Here is a 23,174-nt window from a genome sequence, read left to right as displayed (position 1 = left end):
TACTGGGTGTCACCTTCTCTTCCTCTGGCCAATGTACTTATGTCCTTGCTGCTTCAGCCTAGCAGCTGCACCTATTTATATTACATTAGCTCCCACATGGGGAGAACCGGTTGAAATTTTCTGTCGGCTGAATGAGCGACACCGGTTGAGCATTCCTACAGCATTTCCCTCCAGAAGCCATGAGAAAGTTGTCCAGCTGTAATGCACATWTAACGCAGGTGTATTGTGTGATGGTCATTATAATATTATGTAGGGACTTCTGTTGAGCCCATAATGGTTCTGTTTACTACTCTAAGATTTCACAATACATGTACTGGATAATTACCCATAGAACAAGATAGAGGTTGAGAAGGTGARCTAGAATAAGAGCAAGAGGAAAGGCAAGTTTTCGACGGTCCAGTACAAAACAATGGAGGTCGACCACTGCACTTCCTGCTGGGGAGGACCGCTGATCAGGCAGTCTTTGTCTCACACACACACTTAAGCCATTCACTCCTATCTGTTTCCTGTAACAGGGAGGGAGTGATGTAAGGGCCTTGCACTGTTCTGCTCTGTGGCTTCTCTCTGTCTCGATCCTTCTCCAACTACCAAGGAACACTGGTTTCTTTTGTACATTTTCTGAATGTTATTAAACCTCATGGAAATGTTAAATGAACTGGCAGTGTGTCACGTTCCTGACCTGTTTTATGAAGAGACGTTTTTTTTTTTTTTTTTATTTAACCTTTATTTAACTCGTTCAAGTCAGTTAAGAACAAATTCTTAATTACAATGATGGCCTACCAAAATGCAAAAGACCTCCTGCGGGGACTGGGGCTGGGGCTTTAAAAAAAAAATGTATTAAACATTTCAAATAAATAAATAACTTATAAATATAGGACAAAACACACATCACAACAAGAGAGACAGCACGACACTACATAAAGAGAGACCTAAGACAACAACATAGCAAGGCAGCAACACATGACAGCACAGCATGGTAGCAACACAACATGACAACAACATGGTAGTAAAACAACATGGTAGCAGCACAAAACATGGTACAAACATTATTGGGTTACAGACAACAGCACAAAGGGCAATTAGGTAGAGACAACAATACATCATGCAAAGCAGCCACAACTGTCGTTCATAAGCCGTTCATGTAAGTATGGCTGATTGATACAGTGTTATAGAAAAAATATCTCCCCTGCGCAGTGGTATAGAAAAAATAACTCTTGTAGTCGAAAAAACTCACCCAGGGTTTATTCAGTAATGACCTGCGCAGGGGAGACCTTTTCTGGACTTTCTTAGAGACATCCATTTTAGGAACATCTGGTTTAGATCAGTATTCTCTTTTCTGCGGAGTTTTCTTGGACGGCTTATCTATTATTTATTGCCACGTTTCATACTCCCCTTCCTCAAATCCTGATTTGTCTGGTTCTAGTTCAACTTGGATAATAGCTTTAAAGGACACAGTACAGTTTTCGAAGACAATTGTCATTGCGCTTATTTTTTTCCTTCTGTGAGCATATCTTACGTTGATCYACTCCAGAAATTGATGTATATGTAGATAGTGTAGGACCACACTCGCGTGTCTAGAGACAAATATGTGTATTAGTTTCCCTTAGACAATGTCCTCCGGAGTCAACATGTTGTTGGCAATGGATGGAATTTCACCATTGAATATGCTTTCTAAATAGCTGTAGAGTCAGGAAAAGGTCCCGTTTTCGATCTATAGATAATCATTCCTTCCATATTACTAAGRATTAGTGCAGTAATAAATGACACAACGAAACAACTAGTTATTTGTTTGAGCTTGCTCAACGGTCAAATTATAGCAGGAAGAAAAAATATATAAATTATAGCAAGAACAAACCTAAAACCGCAGAGAAATTATAACGTATTTCTGTTCATTAATAATTTGTCTTGTAATATTGGTTTCGTTTTTTGTTATTTGCTTCAATAAAATAATGGTTAGAGAATACTGCCAATCAGTTGAAGGAGCGGAGAAAACTCTGGGGGCGTGGAACTTGAATCTCTAGTACSAGTCACGCTCGCTCACCAGATATACATTTGAAAAAGTTCTAACGGAAGAATGGAGTATTTTTGGCAGTAATGCGCCATAACGTTGGATGCCAACCGCTGATAAACCCCACAGGAGAGAGGAGTTGTTGATTGCTAAATCTCGGTTGGGAATATGCATGTTTACGGTTGATATCCGGTATGTGTGAGAGAGGAGTGGCGCATGCTTTCTGTAAGTATCCTATGTCGATATTCTCTTAGGAAAATCCAATGGTTGACATTGAACAACAACTATGTTGATCAGTAGTTTATATTTGTGAAACAAAAGCATCGGATTTAACGTTACGCAAGGGTATTCTTTCTCCAGGAGTTATCCAAGTAATATGGAGGACCGTTTAAATGTGTTTGCTCGTCACTTTGTAACACATCGTAAGGCGGCAATCAGCAGTAGAAACAATAACGAAGTGAATCCCTAACACTGTTTCTGTAAAAAGCTGASMGTTGGGGCTGGAGAAATGTAACCACTCTAAAARTCATATATAGCGCTATGGACGCAAGGACTGACCATCCATGATATCAAAATGATAGTTTTAACCAGGGGCTTAAATCTGATATCAACTTTGGAGGGGACAATTACATAAAATTTTCTCAAGAGCAATTCCTGAAGGGGACACCAAAAGTAGTGCTGTAACACAACCTACGTTGTAATATGTTAAATGTATATTGAGGGACCATAATTACTACTACTGGATAATTGATAGGTACAGTAGTTAACTGAAGGGTTGTCCCAACTTGTTCAAATGTTTAAATCATTATAATACTACTACTACTACTACTACTACTACTAATAATAATAATAGGTATAGCAGTGTTCCTTATCAGTCCAGTATATATGCAGGTATTTGTATTTACAACCAGCAATACCAAGAATGGCCAGTAGGTGGCAATGGTACTGTACACTGTTTGGGTGCAATTTTCGTAAATACAATGAACATAGTGTGATGTCATCTAAAACACTCTCCATTGAGAACCATCACAAAGTTGGTCTCTGTATTGAATTTGACTTTTTCTGATACATTTATATAGTCATTAAATATGTGCCACTGGCCTGAGTCTATTACAATATCTTTACAAGAACAAAACACTCAAAGTAAGTACAGTTCTAAAAGCGAAAGAACTACTTCAATGAATAACCCAAACAAATCAACCAAAATATCCTTCAAAAATAATTATTTATTGTTCAGTCAGTGTCTCAACTCTTCAAACATCAGCTATGGACAAGTATGTCACGCAAAGTATGCAATTTTAAATAACATCAAACAAATAATTAGTGTACTGTCATGTACTAAAAACTGAAAAATACTAAACAAAATAACATATCATACTATACACCAGGGGTTCTCAAACAGGGGTCCCTGGTGTAATTGCAAGGGGTCCGTGACATAAAAAAGTGTAATGAACGTATTCGGCACAAGGATTCCAGTAACTTTACATATAATAGAGGGGGTGGAGGTCCCTGAGGACCACTCAAAACCTTTGCCCGCCTTGCCTCAAAATATGCAGGGGTTCCAGTACCAAAAAAGGTTGAGAACCACTGCTATATGTAACAGTTTAACTTTAGTCCGTCCCCTCGCCCCGACCCGGGCGCGAACCAGGGACCCTCTGCACACATCAACAATAGTCACCCACGAAGCATCGCTCCACAAAAGCCGTGGCCCTTGCAGAGCAAGGGGAACCACTACTTCAAGGTCTCAAAGCGAGTGACGTCACTGATTGAAACGCTATTAGCGCGCACCACCTCTAACTAGCTAGCCATTTCACATCAGTTACATATACACACTACTGAACAAAAGAACCGAACATATGTTTGCAGGTTTCAATGGATCCAACAAATTGCTGGCAGATATTTTCCCTCGAGACCATCCTGCATTTATGTACATTACAGACAACTACGCCGTTCAGTCTCTCTTGGTCCATGCTAGCCGGTAGCCAAGTCTTTAACCTGCGGAGTGCACTGAAACTCCTCTCAGCCTCACATGAAGACACTGGCACCACAAACAAAATTCTGATCAGCACCTCAACTTGGTCAAKCAACCCCRGCACCTCCACTGGAAGCCTCCTGAGGACCTCTGCTGCCTCTCCYCTGCTGCTACAGGGGTATTTGTTGRGAAAGAGAGGSAWCTGCACTGAAAGAGAATCTATGTTCASCTCWGYGTACTGATCTAGAGACTCATCCAACTCCCCCGTGAGAAGCGCTCTTTCCAACTTTTGCAGGACGTTTAGACTGTCCTGGTCAAAACGGTCACCAAACTGAACCTCCACACCATCCAACACTTTCGAAAATTCTGCCCTATAGTGATCCACTGCTTTGCCAGCAAAACGTCTTGAGTCTGTCTCAATGGATTTAATCAATGTTGTTGCTTTCTCATACAGTGCAAGGTAGATTTGGTCATTTCTGCTGTTTACCACACACGCTGGATAACTGGGCAATGAATGGATTTAGCTGGTGTGCTGTTACAGTTACAAAGTGGTGGTGGGTTTGGCAGTTTTGATGTGCTGTGAATTTTTCAATGGCTTTTCTCCAGTTCCTAAATCCTGCACTAATGAAGGCAGCATCTGCTCTTTCGCCAAAAGATGGCTGGCTTGAAAACCCTTGGCTACAGTGAAAACACAACACTCCTTTTATTGATGGATTATAATGTAGCCAGGGGAAATCGCGAAACCATCTCTCTTGAAACGTCAACACTGTTGGCAATAGTTTGCAGTTCTATAAATTGTGGGTGTGGCTGATATGGTTTTGTGCCATCACTGAGGTAACTGGACAATGCTGTGCCACTGTCCCCTATACTGGTGCTGCTGGCAACAAGGGTGACACCTGGTCCTGCCGTGGCTGTGACATTGTTCTCTGAAGTCTCTCTCCCTGGCTCTTTCCCTTTCACCACCCTCACTGACTCAGTCTGTCTCCTAGAAAAGAAATAAGGTGTTTGCCATACTCCTAACTACCGGTACCCAAAACTACATCTTAAAAGAGTTAGATGCACTATTGTAAAGTGGTTGTTCCACTGGATATCATAAGGTGAATGCACCAATTTGTAAGTCGCTCTGGATAAGAGCGTCTGCTAAATGACTTAAATGTAAATGTACACAATTAATCACAACAGCAATACCATTGCCTTAAACTGGTGACTGAACTAAGATCAGTTTGTTGAGAGTAGGGGTATCCATGGCATTTTCCAATTATGTCCCTATTTTACAAGTCTAAAAAAAAGAACCTTTCATAATGTTGCCAAACAAAGACTCAACAAACATACCCGAGACTCCCTGTTCCTGCCCATCTGTCCCCAGCTCTGCTGGCTGTGTGCCATCTGTTGCCTGCTCTGCCAAATGACATCATTGTGAAACATTTCCATTAGCATTTCACTTCTTTCTTATGAACATTTTATCAACTAGTCTTTGAGATATTAGGCTACTAGGGTTCTTACTTTGCGTTTGGGTGTACTGAAAAATACTCTGTCCGTATTTTATCTGCCATTTTTCTACCTGGCAGGCTACACACACACACACACACACACACACACACATTGTGCAGGTTATTTACAGTAGGAGATGGACTTCTGTCATCTATCTTCTATATGGGCTTCAATCTAAAAGGTAGCTAGCTAGTCAGCTAGCAAATGTGAAACGGATTGCAGTGACAAGGGTTGACGGCTGTATGAGTTCACCATTTACACAACGTATGCTGCAACCTTTAGTAATTTCAATATAGTTTATGTTTTATATTGGCTGGCTTCCAACAATAGCTGAATTTGCAGAGCCACCCTTTGACTTGATGCGTACTCTTGGCATTCTCTCAACCAGCTTCACCTGGAATGCTTTTCTAACTGTTTTAAAGGAGTTCCCACATATGCTGAGTACTTGTTGGCTGCTTTTCCTTCACTCTGCAGTCCAACTCATCCCAAACCATCTCAATTGGGTTGAGGTCGGGTGATTGTGGAAGCCAGGTCATCTGCTGCAGCACTCCATCACTCTCCTTGGTCAAATAGCCCTTACACAGCCTGGAGTTGTGATGGGTCATTGTCCTGTTGAAAAACAAATGATAGTCAGTCCCACTAAGAGCAAACCAGATGGGATGGCGTATCGCTGCAGAATGCTGTGGTAGCCATGCTGTTTAAGTGTGCCTTGAAGTCTGCCCCACCTGCCTTGAATGACGAGTTGTATATAGTGTTTGTTTATAGACATTGGCGTAAAACACGCGTATATTTTGGGTTCTGATGGGGTACGACGGTTGAACTAAGCTCATGAGGCGACTATATCTATATTCAAGAATCAATGGGTACATATCATACATTCTTTTTATACAAAAATTGTTGTAGCAACTGCTGAATATGGATGTAATGCCTCGTATTTTGGTGGCGTTTTTCATGTTAATGTCATTGCCCCTTGTTAGGTTCTAATTCTCAGAGTAAAAACTCAACAGACACTATGAAAGCTTAACCAAGTTTATTCTTCCCAGAATTTTTTGATGTCCTTGTCGGTCATATTAGACGGTAGCAGCAACATTTATGTACACAATAAGTTCAAAAATAAGTTCCACAAAACGCAAAAAAAAAGAAGAACAAAATTGTACAATTGGTTGGGAGAATGTAAAACATCAGCCATGTTCTTTGGCGCCATCTTGTAATTTATGTTTAAAAAATGCATCCTACTGGCTGCATGGCACGGTGGAACAATATGATGGCATATGCAGAATGGTTGGCCTGTCAGTCTCAAGGTTCTCCTCTCCAGATCTGATGGCCTTTATACCTACCTTAGACAGGAATCTACTCTACATCCTAACCCCCTGTGACTCCACACCACTGGATTACCTCATCCCTCATCAGTCAGTCCCTCTTACGGTTCCAATCTGTGTTTCCTGCTTATAACTACTAATATTATTGTCCTCTAAATGTTTTACACCAGTCTTACACTAGTGTATACATCCTGATGTTATACTAGGGAAATTGTGTTTCCATAGTTAGGGCTGAGAGTGAGGACTTCAACAAGAATCAACAACCTCTACATAATTAAGACAGTTGCTTTGTGAGAAGGTGTTCACCGTCGAAGGTGTAAACCCATGTTCTCATTTAGCCATTGTTATGTAAATGCAGGCTGGAAAGTACCAGTGGCCTAACCTTGGCTCTAAGTCAGAGCAGGTACGCTGGAGGCATGGCCCAGCGAGACACGGGGGCCATCTTGTGTAGACGGATAGAGAAAAGTCAGAGCCTTTTGGTTAAAACACTGGGGTTAAACCCCAATGGAAATGCGCCATCATGTCCTTTTTTCAGGCCTATCGCCAGGCTATCAGACTGTTGAGCAGCCATCACTAACCGTCTACCAAGTGACGCTCACTCACACAAAACACACACGCTATCAAACATACACTAACACACACACACACAACTTAATTGGTTCTTCTCACTGGTGTAGTCATGGCCCTGCCTGATGCTCGAACCCTTGTGGGCGTGGAAGGATATGTGTGTGGGAAAGGACCGTTTCTTCTCACTTCATCTGTTTACTTGACCTCGGGCTGAATTCCTCACTACTCCCTGTCCTATCTTTATCAGTGACTAAAACCAGATTGTTTCCCTTTGACTTTCTCCTTAGGGGCCTTGATATTCAACAATAGTTTACATTCTGTAAGAAATGTTATCTGCACTCGTCTCACTCATTAACTTTCCATACACCACGTCCCTATTACCCCCTCCATTGACCCCGACCTTCCTTATACATGTAAAGTAATCGATAAGATATGGCAACATCAATAAGTATATTTTAAGCTAGAATCAAACAATACACACTTATTTATATAGTGGGGTAGCAGGTAGTCAAGAGTGTTGGGCCAGTAACTAAAAGGTTGCTGGTTTGAATCACCCGAGCCAACTAGGTGAAAAATCTGTCCCTTGAGCAAGGCAGTTAACCCTAATTGCTCCTGTACGTCTCTCTGGATAAGAGCATCTGCTAAAAGGCAAATAAAATGTTTTCTTGCCATAGCTCGCTCTAATATATAATTCTTATTATATCTTGTGTAAATTCATCCGGTATATATACATATAGATTGCATTTAGACTGCTGTTACAGTCCTGTTTGGGTTGTTAATTGGATTCATTACGACATGATTTTATTATAAATGTATTTTATTTTTTCAAATACCTTGTGTACCTGTTTGACATTTTACTGCATTCTTAGGAGCTCGTAACAAGCATTTCGCTGCACCCGCTATAACATCTTCTAAACTTTGTACGTGACCAATAAACTTTGATTAGAATGTATTCTTTTTTTCCTGTGCAGCCCAGAGAGTTATACTACAAAGCAGGAAAAAAGGAGTTAGTCAGCTAACTTGCCTAAATATTATATAATTATATAAGCTACGCTTGAAATGGGAATGGTCTAATAGATTCAACAAACGAAAACCCATATCTAAGTTTAGCTTTTTTATTTATTTTTTACCAGAAAATCAATAGTTGTATCTGGTTGCTTATTAAAGTTAGCTGGCTTAATTAATCGTAACTGTAGTATTCTACTCTGGTCCAACCTGAGATTGGGCTCCCGAGTGGCCACGTGGTCTAAGACACTGCATCTCAGTGCAAAAGGCTGATGCCACTGAACCAGGCAGCCCCTGGTTCGAGTCCAGGCTCCATCACATCCGGACGTGATTGGGAGTCCCGTAGGGCAGAGCACAATTGGCCCAGTGTCATCCGGATTTGGACGAGGTAGCTTAAAACCTGGTGTGACTCGAGGGAAGTTGTCTACAGCTAGGAATGAATAGGCTCCATTGTTATGTTAACTGTTTAACCATTGATTCATTCACTTCAAGGTTGCATCTCTGCATCACTTCAAGGTTGGAGACAGTTGTTGTGTGGTCAATTGTCATAATTAGCCTGAGGCAAGTTTCCTTGGTTTAATCCTGAGAAAGTGCCTTGGATATCAACAATGCCATATTATACACCAAATAGATGTGGGGGGTCAACTTGACCTGAGGTGGAACTCTCCTCCTGCCCGGGCTGCTATTTGTGTGGCACATGCTCCTCCTATATGAGTGTGTACAATGTTGATGGTGTTAGTTGATTGTGAATTGTGCGCAGCTCTCTACATTTCAACCCATAATGTCTGAACTGGCAGTCACATGTCCTAGACATATTTCAGAGTTGCAGTGTATGTTAGAAAAATCAACAACTTGGTTGATGGATAACTATTGCATAGTTTTCACAGCTGTTTCTCTCTTTTTTCCCCTCTAGAATTAAACTCTTCAATTCAGCTTTTGAGGATGGTGCCCCATATGCTTGAAATGCTACTCAGCTCAGTGTGCTGAGACGGATAGAGCTGACACAACATGTATAATGCTTGTGAAAATGCCAGATCAAGAGAATGGAGCGACGGTGACGGATACAGCCACCATAATATGGCTCATTGGGAAAGTGCTCCCCCAGCTGGTGAAAGACAGTACCTCACCCAACAAGAAAGGGGACACCCGTGCCTGAACCGTGAGGATGAATCTGCCATGCGGGCCCACTACAACGCCCATAGACAGAACTCTCAAATGCACTTCCGTGGACATCGGACACAAGAGACCCAGCCGCCTCATCCGTATCATCAGGACCATCACATAATGGCTCAGAGTCAGAACATAAGGGATTGGCCCAATCTCTATGGACACTTGAGAGGCCAGGCACCCCCTAATGTAACCTTACACTGCAGTGGAGAGAGAACAGAAGCATGGGCTAAGCATGAACCCCACTTCCCCAGCAATGACTTTTTACCCCCACTCATTGTCGAAAGAGGGCATGAGGATATTTCCCATCACCATAACACTGAGCAGGATTATATGTTTGGTCAGATAGTGAATCATAACAATCTCCATTACTTGGAAAGCAAATGGCAGATGTTCGATCCCAACCATTCCAATGGACATGCTAGAGGACATTGCAATTTACATTCAAGGGGACATTCTACTGAATGCTCAAGGGGACGTTCTAGGGGTGGTTCCCGTGGAAATTCTAGGGGTGGTTCTAGTGTATGTTCTTGGGGTGGTCCTAGTAGACGTTCTCGGGGTGGTTCCAGGGGTCGGTCTAGTGGACGTTCGAGGGCCCATTCCAAAGCAGCCAGCCATGCTATACTAGGACCTAGTGTTCCTTCCCAAGCTATAACACAACAAACAGATAATCTTCCTGGCAATGTTGCTCTGGTTTCTCACACTCAGACCTCTGCCACCCCTGACCAGCAATATGCTCCCTCTCCTCCCAAACCTCTCACTGAGACACTTCAGGAAAAACCTCCTCATAAACYTAAGATCTCACTCAATGAAATACAGGACTGGCTCCAGAGTGTTTTAAGATCTAAAAATGGACCCGTAAATGGGAACAACTCAACACAAGACCCCTCCCAGGCACAACAATCCAGCACAGAGAAGATGGATATTTTACAAGCAGGCAAAACGCACCTACATAGTAACACCAAAGACAACCAGGCGAGGCCCCCTGAGAGGTTTAGTGCTGAGGACTCCACTATACGGCTGGAGATTAAGTCCACCCCCAGGTGCATGACCCTGACGGCAGTCGCCACCACTCCGCCCCCCGTGGCTATCGTCCCTCCAATAGGTCCACAGCAGTTCCCAGAGCCAATGGAGACAGAGAATACAGGCAATGAGGTGCCATTTAAGATTTTACGGTCCTGGTCCATCAACGAACAACAAGTGGAAAGTCTGTGGGAAAGAGCTAAAGATGATGCAAGTTCTCTATCTGTCCTAAATGAGCCGGTTCAAGTTGAGAGTCTTATGGAGTATGATAAGCCTGTAGATGCATCTGCAACAAGTTCACTGGCATRTACTGGAGATGACAATAATGAGGTCCTTCAGGTCATCACACAGATGGACAAGAGTTCACCTTCACCATTTGTCCACATCATCCCTCAGGCAACTGATATTGTACGCACCGGGGGTACCCAGACAATCGTGGAAGTTAGCTCCAACGGCGCAGATGAGAGATCTCTTGTTTTGTCCACAATTGCTGAAGTTCAGTTCAAGTTACGTACGCTGCAGCAACTGGTTACTTGTCGGGAGAATGCAGCAACGATCACAGAGGCAAAAGATGGTTGTCTAGAAACCATATTGGAGCAGTATTGGGGCGGGGATGCCTCCAACCTGGTAGAAGCTTTAAAAGATAAAAGGGATAAGGAAATCATGCAAGATGTGTCTGCCTGGGCCGCAGAGGATGAGGAAGCAGTGGTTCTCTTTGCAGTCAGTGGTATATCACTGGGGGAAGTGGTCGAGAAGTTTCCCATTCAAGCACATGTTGACAGCTCTTCCCAAGTGTGTTACAGGTCATCATGGTTAAATGTCAACGAGAAGCTGAATGACATTGACAAAGAATCTGGAAGAGCTTGGTCTCTGTGGTTCATACCAGATAAAGCAGAGGAGAGTTCCAAAGTGGTTGGGGGAGTCAAAATGGGTGACACCTTCCACAGCAAGATGGAGACTTTGGAATTTCCTGCACGACAACCTGTTGAAGCAGAAGCAACAGACTCAGACCTCACAACAAACATAGACCTCATAATGGTTGCAGCCCCCCCAACAGACACAGACCTCCCAACAGATGCAGACTCAGAGACAGAACCCCTTTCCCCAATGATTTTGACCGTTCTCACACCAGAGGATGCTGTGAAACTGCTTGCTGAAACAGAGGCACCAGACGCAGACCTCACAACAGACTCAAACTGCCCAACAGATGCAGACCTCAAAATGGTCACAGACCTCACAACATACTCGGAACCCCTTTCCCCAATGAATTTGACCATCCTGACATCTGAGGATGCCATGAGACTGTTTTGCCAGATCGAAAATGGCTCTGACCTCCAACTCGGGTCCCATGAACCATGCTCTGAAAACAAAGACAAGACAAAGCAACTAGAGAATATAGAAAGTGGCAGCTTAGATAAGTCCTGCTACTGTCCTTGTATTATTGAAACTGACAATGGTTTTGAAAGTGGCCTATGCACCAGTTGTCGGAGAGAGAAAGGACTGCAGCAAGGTACAAGATGCATAACAATCGCTCAATGCTTTACCCTGTCAGATACAAGTGACAATTCAGATCAGGAGACAGAAGAGGTCCCTAAGGACTCTGGGGGGAAGGCGACTGTGGGCAATCAATGTAGGGACAAGAAGCAGATACAATCAACTGAAGAAGAGGGTGATGACAATCAATCCTGTGACAATAAGACAGAGGTAGAAATGCAGCAATGTACAGGTGTCATACCGATCACAGATTTTTTTTTCTGGTCAGATACAATTGAGGATTCAGATCAGGAGACAGAGGAGAACCCTAATGAACAACATGCTCAGATTGAGGCTCATGCTTCTAATGTTAAAAGGACAGAGCCTGAAACTGATGCCAAAGCACCATGTGAGTCAGCCCAAGAACATACTACCCAAAGCAAAGTCAGTCCTGGTTCTGAGGATAGGGAAAGACGGCAAGAGAAGGACCAAGACTGTAGGACGAGTACATTACCAATTCCCAAGTTTGAAAACCCTTCTAAGTTAAGAGCTAACATCATAGCAGACAAGCGGTGTTCACCTGTAGAGGACTGTGGTTCACCTGCAGATAAGTATGACAAAGTTGCTGACTTTGTCACTCAATACAAAACCTGCAACTCAAAGAAAAAAGTAAAAGAAAAAATGGAAAAGGAGAAAACCCTCCATCCAACATCATCTGACAGACAAAAGCCCAAGAAATGCCATGGGAGAGCAGAGAGGGAACGGTCACCATCCCAACCCTCTAAGAGCTCTGGGGTGAAGGCAACTTTGAATAATCAACGCAGGGACAAGAAGCCACATGCGTCACACAAGAGGAGAAATTTGACTGAGAGTGATGAAAGTCGATGCAGAGACAAGAAGAGGGGATCATCAACTGAGAAAGAGTGTGAGGGCAGTCAATCCAGGGACAATAAGCCACCGAAGAGGAGACATTCAACTGAGAAAGAGCGTGAGGGCAGTCAATCCAGGGACAATAAGCCACCGAAGAGGAGACATTCAACTGAGAAAGGGAGCAAGGACAATCAAAGTAGGGACAAGAAGGGGAGATTTTCAATTGAAAGACTGGGTGAGGCCAGTCAATCTAGGGACAAGACGTCACAGAAGAGGAGAAATTCAACTGAAACTGAAGGCAGGAACTCTGATGACTCCAAAGAGTTAAAGTGCCAGTTGGTGGAAAGAGAGAGGGCCAGCAGCAGTAAGAACTCACCGCTGTGCCCTGGGGTGAAAACCCTCCATGTGCTGGGATCCTCAACTACCACTGTTCCTCTCAAACTCTCCATAAACATCCCCAAAAAACCTTCCACAAATGGCTCACCCTCAACATATACTGAGGAAGTCCCCAAAATGCCAAAGACTAAATCCCCAAACAAAACTAGCAGACACCACTCCCCTGCAAAGTCAGTGTCTCCTGTTGTCAAAGAGAGGGAGAGGAACGGTGTGAAACACAAGCAAACAATTCAACCCCTAAAAGACAGATTGAAAAAGCTGTCCTTACCCAAACATCTTATCAGGAAAGGTTCCCCACCAAGGCAGAAGAGGGTGGAGGATAGAGGAGACCCTCTGGGTTTAGGGGTAATGGTCTCTAAGAATCGTGACTCGTGCAAGAAACTAAAATGTAAGGCAGAGAGCGACTTGACATCCCAACAGATGTTGTCAAAGATTCCGAAGGTGTTGACTAGGAATGAGAAAGGAACGTTGTCAAAAAGCAAGCGTGAGCGTGACTCGCTGCCCCCCAAGCCAAAGCTGGCAAGGATTCCGAAGCTTCTGAGGACTCCAGAGGTTTCAAAGGATGGGAATGAGAGAGAGAACAGAGAATATACATCTCCCAGTGCTTCACCTGAATCACAAATGCTGAACAAACCAGCAAGAGTGGCACACAAGCCCAAACCTTGTATCAAGCCTGCCAGTCCCAATGGTTATAGCCCAGGTAGTCATGATTGCCCTAATCTGGCCAGGATATCACAGCAACATGCCAATGGACATTTTGGGGCAAAAGTGTCTGCGAGGCAGCAGGTGTTCTCAGATTGGGAGAGCAGCTTTGTCCCGACTCCAACCCCCCGGACTCGCAGACGATCAGGGTGTCCTCCAGAGGAAGTGGAAGGTCCACAGGCCAGTCCCAGATCCATCCCGGAGACCAGGATCATCCGACCCATTCTAAAATGTGTCGATGCTCTGCCGAAACCCAAGCGGAACGTCAGCTTTTCTTTGAATCCAAGGAACGTGCACTACTTCAATCCCTGTGAATATGAAAATGACGTCATGTTCAACAGGTCTTACAAAGATCCGGAAGATGCACAGCGTTCTGACGATGAAGAGGAATATGCTCCTGTGAACTGCCAGAATACAAAGGAACAGCCCCCTGTTCGGGAAGAGAATCAGCAAGATATAGGGGAGCTGAAGCCTGGACCAAGCGGTGCATGTGAAAAGAGCTTCAAAAGGAAGCTGGAAATGCAGGAGCCTGCTGCCATTTTGATGAAGAAGAGCATTGTTCAGGCAAAGCATTTGACGAAGTCTCTCCATCGTGAACCTCCGAAAGACTCCAGACACTCGGGTAAGGACACCAATCACAAGCCACTGACAAAAGAAAGTGGCATGTATTCCCTCAAAGTTTTTGTGTAATATATATAGCTAGCATTGGTATGAAAAATGAACACACAGAATAACACACTACAAGTCAATATTTAGATGCATTTGATTGGATTTCCAGCTATTGACAAGTTCATCTGGTTACAGAAAAAAAAACTGGAGTTGGTTACAAGTGGTCAGAGAAGCAGAAGAAGAGGCCAAATGAAATTGAAGGTAAGTCGCAGGCTATGCTAGCCTCACATGGTAGGCTACTTTTACAATTGCACCAATGATTTCCCAGTATTTCAAACAAGAGTTGTATATCTATTTTTACTTTTAGAAAAGTGTCAACATGAAACTGTCTACGTCTGTGTTGTGATTGGAATCATCTAGATGAAAGGGTATAATGTTATTTATAGGAGCTGGGTAGTGAACGCAAATGTATCATGCAATTGTACACAGGCCTGTAAGCCTGGGTCAATATGACCTAAGTAAAAATGGGTGGGAAAAGGGTGGACAGACAGGTGTATTTCGAAACTCTCACAGGATGTGACTTAATTCCATTTGATTTCAATCACTTTTTGACCACACCCCTTTTGATTTGAACAGAAATTGCCATACATATTTGCCCATGGTAGAAGATGTCAGAAAGTGACTATTTGGACCAGAATGCCTAAACATTACGGAGATAGAGGTGCCCAAAGTTGACGATTTTGCATACCCTAACATACATCTATGTCTTCATCACTGGAAAAGGTAAACAGTTGAGTTTGATATAATTTCAAAGCTTACAAAAAAGTATTGGCAAAAGTATGCTGTGTCTCAACCGATGGCGGTCACAACATATTCACCTCAGATTATGTAAATTWGGGTTTAAAATACAGTGAAAAAAATAGTTTACATGTTTTTGATAATTGATGTTAAAGGTTAAAAAAATAATAAAGAGTTTTTGCCTAAACTGAATGGGATATGCAAAATCGGTCAACATTGAGRACTTCTGTCTCCTAAATTTTTTGTCATTTGGGCCCAAAAAGCCACTTTCTGACCACTTCTACCATGGGCAAATATGTATGGAAAGTTTCATTCAAATCAAAAGGGGTGCAGTCAAAAAGTGATTCTAATCAAGTGGAACGACCCATAAAGTATAGAAAAAGCTTGGGGAAAATGTTGATGTACTTGTTCAGAGTGTACAAAAACTTTACTAGAAATCAGCCTTATCAATGAGAACGTCAACACCAACTTGTTGGGTAACTGAAACCTATGTCAGTTACCCAACAAACCTAAGTCAAATCAATTTTCAAATGTATTTATAAAGCCCTTCTTACATCAGCTGATATCTCAAAGTGCTGTACAGAAACCCAGCCTAAAACCGCAAACAGCAGGCAATGCAGGTGTGGAAGCATGGAAAGTGTGACTTTTGTGTTGACTGGGTTGGAACATGTTCTTGCCGTGTTCTAAGTATATGCTGAGGCAGTGTTCCCAGGATCCTGTGTACATTGAATAGACTTTTGAACTGAAAAGTTGCCTTACTGATCCTTCATCTCCACTTGGAAGGCCAGTAGCTGGGGGATGGCTATTTCCTACAGTGCTTATGTGAATATTTCTCACCTGCTTTCTTATGCTTGCCTCTTAGGTTCCTGTCTGAATGCAAGTCCCCCTCACGGTCACCATCCGTGTTCCAATCAGAATGCAAGTCCCCCTCACGGTCACCATCCAGGTTCCTCTCAGAATGCAAGTCCCCCTCACTGTCACCATCCAGGTTCCTCTCAGAATGCAAGCCCCCATCGTGGTCACCATTCCTCCTCCAGCCAAGGGAGAAGAGTTGAGCCAACAGCCAGGCGCCATAGCTCTCCCGTGGACGAATGGAACGAGCGGTGGTCAGGAGACAGACATGATTCGTAAGCATATCAGTCGGCCCTGACAGGATACACCAGACAGAACCGTAATTGATGGTTTCTGGCAAAGACAATACTTTTACCTCAAACCTGACATTGTGCATATGCTGTTCTTTAAAAAAAACTTGAAACATTGCAGACAGTGCCTATAAAGCCATATTTAGGCTTCATTATGCAGTTTACATTTCTACATGTTTTTATATGTTTTTAAATGAGTAAACGTCTGATTTCTCTCCCTATAATATGTCCGGTTAGCTGTGGTTGAAACAGTCAGAAGTATGTTTTATATACCATCTGTTATTGTTACTCTTGACACCTAAGGGTGATTGGTGTTCGGTTACTCGTACTCTTATACTATTGTTTGCCTACATTGTTAGAGCATCATAGGGATTGAATCATCATAGTGATGGTATTGTAAATTGTATTTTGTTTGTTTACCGTCTTTTTTTATTGACTATGTCTATTGCAGCCAGAACCAAAGCTAAAGGGGAGAAACCGGACTGAACTTATTGTTTTGTGAGATTCTGCTGTCTCATACACACAAAATGTGTCAATTGTAGCCAAGCAGGTTTTTTAACACTGGTGATAAATTAATCATAGATGTCTGTCATCAAATGATATTTGAAAGCCGTTGTCACTTAGTTTGATGTAGTTCCTTGCACTGGGTTTATAGTTATCTGTGGCCGTAGATGTTGTTTGTAGTTAACTTCAACTACTGCTAATGTTTTGGGTATTGAGTAATGTATGTCCTTTACAGGTCACTGGTTTTATACTTCGTCTTAAACATTGGTCGAAATGCCATGTTTTTTTTGTTTTTTTTAATACATGTCCGTTTTTGTCCATTTGATGTTTACTGTATTGTTATGGCACTGAACTAATATATAAATACAGAAAATATGTTTTTGTTGTTACCTGTTCTCTCAGACTACACAGCATCCAATGAAGAGYATTGTAGTATTATTTACCCCCACCACCAGCCAAAGACCACATTTGAGACACACAGTTACACCAGCTGAGGGAAGCAAAGTACAATTTTTATGTTCCTTTCGTTTCAGTCACTCGCTTGTGCAAGGCTTCTCCGTTCGATGTGTTGATACTTGAGAGACTCACATAGGTGAATGGATCAGAACAMATAACAGAATCTTCGGTCATGTTTTCTGTTTCTACACAACACTTATTGTATATTTATTGAAGAAAGCCATGTACAAGGGTGGTGGAGGCCTGTTAAGAATGTATAGTTAAGCAATAAGGCATGAGGTTGTGTGGTATATGGTCCGCGTTTCGTCATGCCTATGAACAGCTCTTAGCCGTGGTATTTAAAAAAAATTTTTTTTTAATAATAATAATAATTTTACCTTTATTTAACTAGGCAAGTCATTTAAGAACAAATTCTTATTTACAATGACAGCCTACACCAGCCAAACCTGGGCCAATTGTGCACCGCCCTATGGGACTCCCAATCACAACCAGTTGTGATACAGCCTGGATTCGAACCAGGGTGTCTGTAGTMACGCCTCTAGCACTYAGATGCAGTGCCTTAGACCGCTGCGCCATTCAGGAGCCACAAAATTGGCCATATACCACAAACCCCCGAGGTGCCTTATTGCAATTATAAACTGGTTACCAAAGTAATTAGAGCAGTAAAAAATTACTTTTGTCATACCCGTGATATACGGTCTGATATAACACGGCTGTCAGCCCATCAACGTTCAGGGCTCAATCCACCCAGTTTATAATAAAATAAATCTCTTCACGAGTTGAAGTCCTAACCGTACATACTTGATGTCAGCTTGCCTTTGTTTCTGTTATTGTTTTCCTCAACCCCAGTTTTTTACTTAATAGGCTACAGGATTCTATACATGGCTGACCTTGCCTGGGGGATCGTAGGGTTGAAATCCAGCCAGTATTCACACAATCCATGAGAGAGAGTTATGGAGTCAGCCAATGTAGTGGTAGCCTTTCTCTTCTATTCTCCTCCCTGTTCTACCCTTTTATTCCTCAGACTCTGTGACAGGAAGACAGGTTCTCAGCAAGGGGTCATAATATCACACTGTCCTCTGACTGGCTGTAAATGAGCAGTGTGTGTTTTGATCTGCACAGGTGTCAGAGGAGAGGCACTGGGCTGTGGAGGAAAAGGCCCTTCCCAACACAGTGCTAAAACTCTCATGGTCATTAACCTCACCTCACCAGTCATTAACCTGAGGAAGTCCATGGTGTCTGTTTTCACGGGATAGGAATATTGGGGAAATGTTAGGCCTGTATGTTAGGCCCATCTCATGAGATAATGTCCATATAAATAATTGAATTAACCTTGATCAATTCAGAGAAAATTAAACATAGCCTGCAGAATGCAAAATATTGATTAACATGTAGACAACATACATATTGTCCACCTAATTTTATGCATCAGATTTGATTTGAATGTCCCGCCCTGCCACGCGTTGAGCCTCCGCCCTCGCGAGGCATGGAAGCAAGCACACACACACACACCGGGCTCGCTCTTCCCATTCGGTTCGATCAGTATTGTCTGTGCGACCAAGAGCTGACAACCAGCAAGTATTCTCTTCGATATTTCAATAKATTTAAATATATATTTGACGAAGAGTAAACTAATGTAATCTTGCGTCGGAGCACTATCATTCTGCCATTTACAAAGACTAAAGGATAGTTTTAAAACCAGATTAATTATCGCTATGTAGATGTCTCGGTTGGAGTACTAGGAACGGGAGGACGCTGATCTGTGATCCAAGATGAGTGGGACCAACGCGGCGTCTGGAGCGGCGCCCTGCCGCTTCGCTCACTACTTTGTGATATGCGGAATAGACACCGAAACTGGGCTGGAACCGGACGAATTAGCCGGTAAGATTACTTACTTATTTAAATGAACCTTTTCCCTGTGTGGTAACTATACAAAAACAACGGGTTTTTCTTAAAACGGACTATTTAKATTTTAAACTAATACACATGAAGCTTAATGACATTATCAGTGCATATCATTTATTTGGAACAATGTTTACAGTCGCTGAAGGTCATAAATTATGTGCTGTGTTTAAAAACAACATCATTAGGACAATGCCTACAGTTGCAGCCTGACATCACCTTGTTTACATTATTGTAGTCTCTGGTAAACTGGGTTAAAGGTATTGGGGACATTTCTAAACTTGTTTGTCAGACCTGTCCTTGCTAATTGTGTGGACCAAAGAGAGAGTGAGAAAGCAATGGCTATAATGTCATTATTTCAATGGTAAAATGCCAACACTTCTTATGAGGCTGGTGTTTCAGTGCAGAACAGTGGAGTCTTTTATGATGTTTTTGTTTACAAATGCTGCTACTAAGGATAATCATTGTTATTTTAATAATAAAATAGTTAACACCCCATTAACCCGTCCTCAGTCAAGAAGAGCTGAAATTCTATATCTGCACATATTCAAGGTTCAATCAGCTTTGGACTCCGGTCCTTTCTCTGTTTGGTGAGGCTGTGTGTTTGTTCAGTGCAATAGCAAGCTCTAAGTACTCTCTGTTAACCATGCAGGTCCAGTATTGATTTCAGGGTCACCCCTTCAGTTTTGCATCAGTGACTGAACAAAGTGCACAGCCCCCTAAGCGCAAAGTAGAGGCCCTCCATCGATCCCCAGCCAGCCCCCACTGGGCTGCGTTCAGGGGCCAACTGGGCTGCGTTCAGAGTCACTGGAACACTGCCAAATTGCAGTGCTCTGGTGTTGCAGCATGTTTTTAATTTGTTTGCAGCCTGTTCATATTGAATTACCTGGCAGTAGAGACTCGTATTCTCCTGTTGACTGAAAAGCTTTCCTCTGTGACATAATACTTCTATAGGAAAGGGAGCTTTCTTTGACATTGAGAGCTTTGCACATGTGGTTCTATTGGATGAGTAGAAAATGTTCCTGTGTGGTCGCGTCATGCTGTTGTTGGATATGATATCACGTCTCCGTGGCTGAATCTATATAACTAGAAGTTCAGAATTACTTAACGGTCTGTGTGTGTTCATGGAACAGCTTTACCTGAAGTGAGTGAGCTGTGATTGCTTCTGATTTGGATCCTTTGTCCTTCGGAACAGCTCTTCTAGTACGTTCCAAGCACAAGACTCTAGAATGGGAGGATTCAGGATTCCTTTAGTTGCGTGTTTAATCAGACACATTTAGCCTCTATGGGGGCAGGATGTTAGGACAATCAAAGGGTGCTGTCAGGGTGTTATTTTGTGGCTAATCTTTTGAATCTGTGAGGATTAGTTTATGACACTCTGGGATGTTCCTGTCTCGTCTCTATACGCGCGCGCGCGTGTGTGTGTGTGTGTGTGTTGTCTCTGTGATTAAGTTCATGTTTCTCTTTCTCTTTATCTGCTTGTGGTTCGGTCTGCATCGGAACCATTTGTAGCCGGTGTGTGTGTGTTGCTCTCAGGCTGATGGCGCATCGTTGATCCTCAGATGTGACACTGCTGAGCATCCACACTGAGCCCATATGCCTCCCCTGTTCTGCTGAGCATCCACCACATGAGCCCATATGCCTCCCTGTCTGCTGAGCATCCACCACACTGAGCCATATGCCTCCCGGTCTGCTGAGCATCCACCACACTGAGCCCATAATGCTCCCTGTCTGCTGAGCATCCACCACCAACCTGAGCCATAGCCTTCCCCTGTCTGCTGAGCATCCACCACACTGAGCCCATATGCTCCCCTGCTGCTGAGCATCACCACACTGAGCCCATATGCTCCCCTGTCTGCTGAGCATCCACACAACTGAGCCCATTGCTCCCTGTCTTGCTGAGCATCCACCACACTGAGCCCATATGCCTCCCTGTCTGCTGAGCATCCCCACACTGGAGCATCGCCTCCGTCTGCTGAGCATCCACCAACACTGGGCTCATATGCCTCCCCTGTCTGCTGAGCATGCACCCACTGAGCCCACTGAGCCCATATGCCTCCCCTGTCTGCTGAGCATCCACCACACTGAGCCCATATGCCTCCTCTGTCATCTGAGCATCCACCACACTGTGCCCATATGCCTCCCCTGTCTGCTGAGCATCCACCACACTGTGCCCATATGCCTCCCCTGTCTGCTGAGCATCCACCACACTGAGCCCATATGCCTCCCCTGCCTGCTGCCCTCACACTGATCACCCCAACCCTCTGATCATCTGCCTGTGTGTCTGTGTGAAACTGGGGCACAAGTTACCAGTCGGAGGAGTTGAGCCAACAGCTGTTAGGAAAGGAGAGGAAAGGACAAGGTGAGAGAACGAGATGGCGTGTTGGAGTGATTCAGTGGACAGAGTGATGATGCCAGTGTTGCTGTTGATTAGATCATTCAGAGACTGCATCTCTGGTGTGATGATTAACGAAGCATTGTGGGACGGAGTTTTAGTCTCTTTAGGGGATGTGCTAAATCGGTCTCCAGACATTAGTTGAGACGCCACCACCTGTTAACTTTCCTGTTCTTAATCCTACATACTACACCTCAGCGAAGTCTCTCAGGAAGTACTATACKTATACTTGGGCATTATGGTACAGTATGTCTATGGGTCTCTGTGTTTTAGGAGTATGGTAGTCTGCTACAACATTTTCTCCGTTGATCTTCTAGTAGTTGATTGTGTGTTGTTGTGGTGGTCCGTTAACGTAGCATTGTTTATCCACAGACAAGGTGGGAAAAGGTCTAGTAGAATCCATTARYGGYGCCATTGCTTGGTAGACCATTATCTCCTCCCCTTCTCCCTCGCCTCTTTTCCCCTCCTCAGCATCCCAATCTCTCCCCGGGGCTTTGTCATCTGCCCCAGTGAACAACTGAACATCCACACTGACATTCATTTGCAATTCAGATCAGGCTGCTCGGTCGCCCATCACTCTCCTCCCCCACGACACTCCTCAGATTGCCGTGATGGATATCATTGACATCAACATGTCGCCACTCGCTATGGGCTTCTTCTTTATTATCTGTCGCTATAGCAGCCCACGCCGGACTTGTATCCTGTTTTACAGTGGCTGGTTTGGTCTGTGCTGGTTTCAGTCTGATCCACATTAGGCTCAGGCTTGGCCTTGCTTATATTGGGCTGTGAATGTGGCTATGATTCCSCTCCTTCCATCCCCCTCCCATTCCCTTTGTGTGGCAGTAGGCCTGTTTCCCCAGGCCCATTGTTCTAGGCACCAGGGCCAGACTTCCTCTGGATTTGACTGCATGCGTGGCTGCTGTGGGGGGGGGGTAACTTTCCCAGTGGATGCCATCTATCTCCCTAGGTGTGTGTGTGTTCAGTATTTGTTCATTCAGGGAGCATGGTAGCACCACACTTTTCGTTGGCTTTGACCTCAATGCTTGTCCTTCAGAGATGAAACATTTCCAAAGTAGAGGAGAGTTGAAGTGGGTGTCACTCCTATTAAAGAGATAGTTTGGGGTTTTGGCTATGAAGCCCTTTATCTACTATCCCGTAGTCAGATGAACTCATGGATACCATTGTTGTGTCTCTGTGTCTCTGTGTCTCTGTCTCATTGTTGTGTCTTAGTGGTGGCACTCTAATAGAAGTCTCACTCACTGACATATCAGACTCTTGAAGTGGTTTATATATATCCTGGCTGGTGACTAGAGCAACATAAATAGTTCCACTCTACTAGAGGCCCGCCACCAATGTGTTGTTCGTTCCCTGTATT

At 43.5% G+C, this 23,174-nt stretch overlaps 2 protein-coding genes across 2 annotated transcripts in view; both read left to right on the top strand.

Annotated features, from left to right (window-relative positions):
- Positions 1-1,995: 1,995 nt before the first annotated feature.
- LOC111950106 (uncharacterized) lies at positions 1,996-17,423 on the top strand. Its single transcript, XM_023967472.2, has 4 exons — positions 1,996-2,233; positions 9,276-14,615; positions 14,798-14,863; positions 16,263-17,423. Exons 2-4 carry the CDS (start codon positions 9,371-9,373, stop codon positions 16,529-16,531), a joined length of 5,580 nt encoding a protein of 1,859 aa, XP_023823240.1. The 5' UTR covers positions 1,996-2,233; positions 9,276-9,370; the 3' UTR covers positions 16,532-17,423.
- A 1,587-nt stretch (positions 17,424-19,010) lies between these two features.
- LOC111955998 (DENN domain-containing protein 5B) overlaps positions 19,011-23,174 on the top strand; it is a 74,854-nt gene continuing 70,690 nt past the window's right edge. Inside the window, 1 exon segment of the mRNA XM_070434340.1 lies at positions 19,011-19,383. Within this exon segment, the coding sequence (XP_070290441.1) occupies positions 19,275-19,383 (109 nt within the window). The 5' untranslated portion in view covers positions 19,011-19,274.

Source organism: Salvelinus sp. IW2-2015, linkage group LG3 (assembly GCF_002910315.2).
Source record: "Salvelinus sp. IW2-2015 linkage group LG3, ASM291031v2, whole genome shotgun sequence".
Taxonomy (NCBI): Eukaryota; Metazoa; Chordata; class Actinopteri; order Salmoniformes; family Salmonidae; genus Salvelinus; species Salvelinus sp. IW2-2015.
This window is presented reverse-complemented; position numbering and strand designations above follow the sequence as displayed.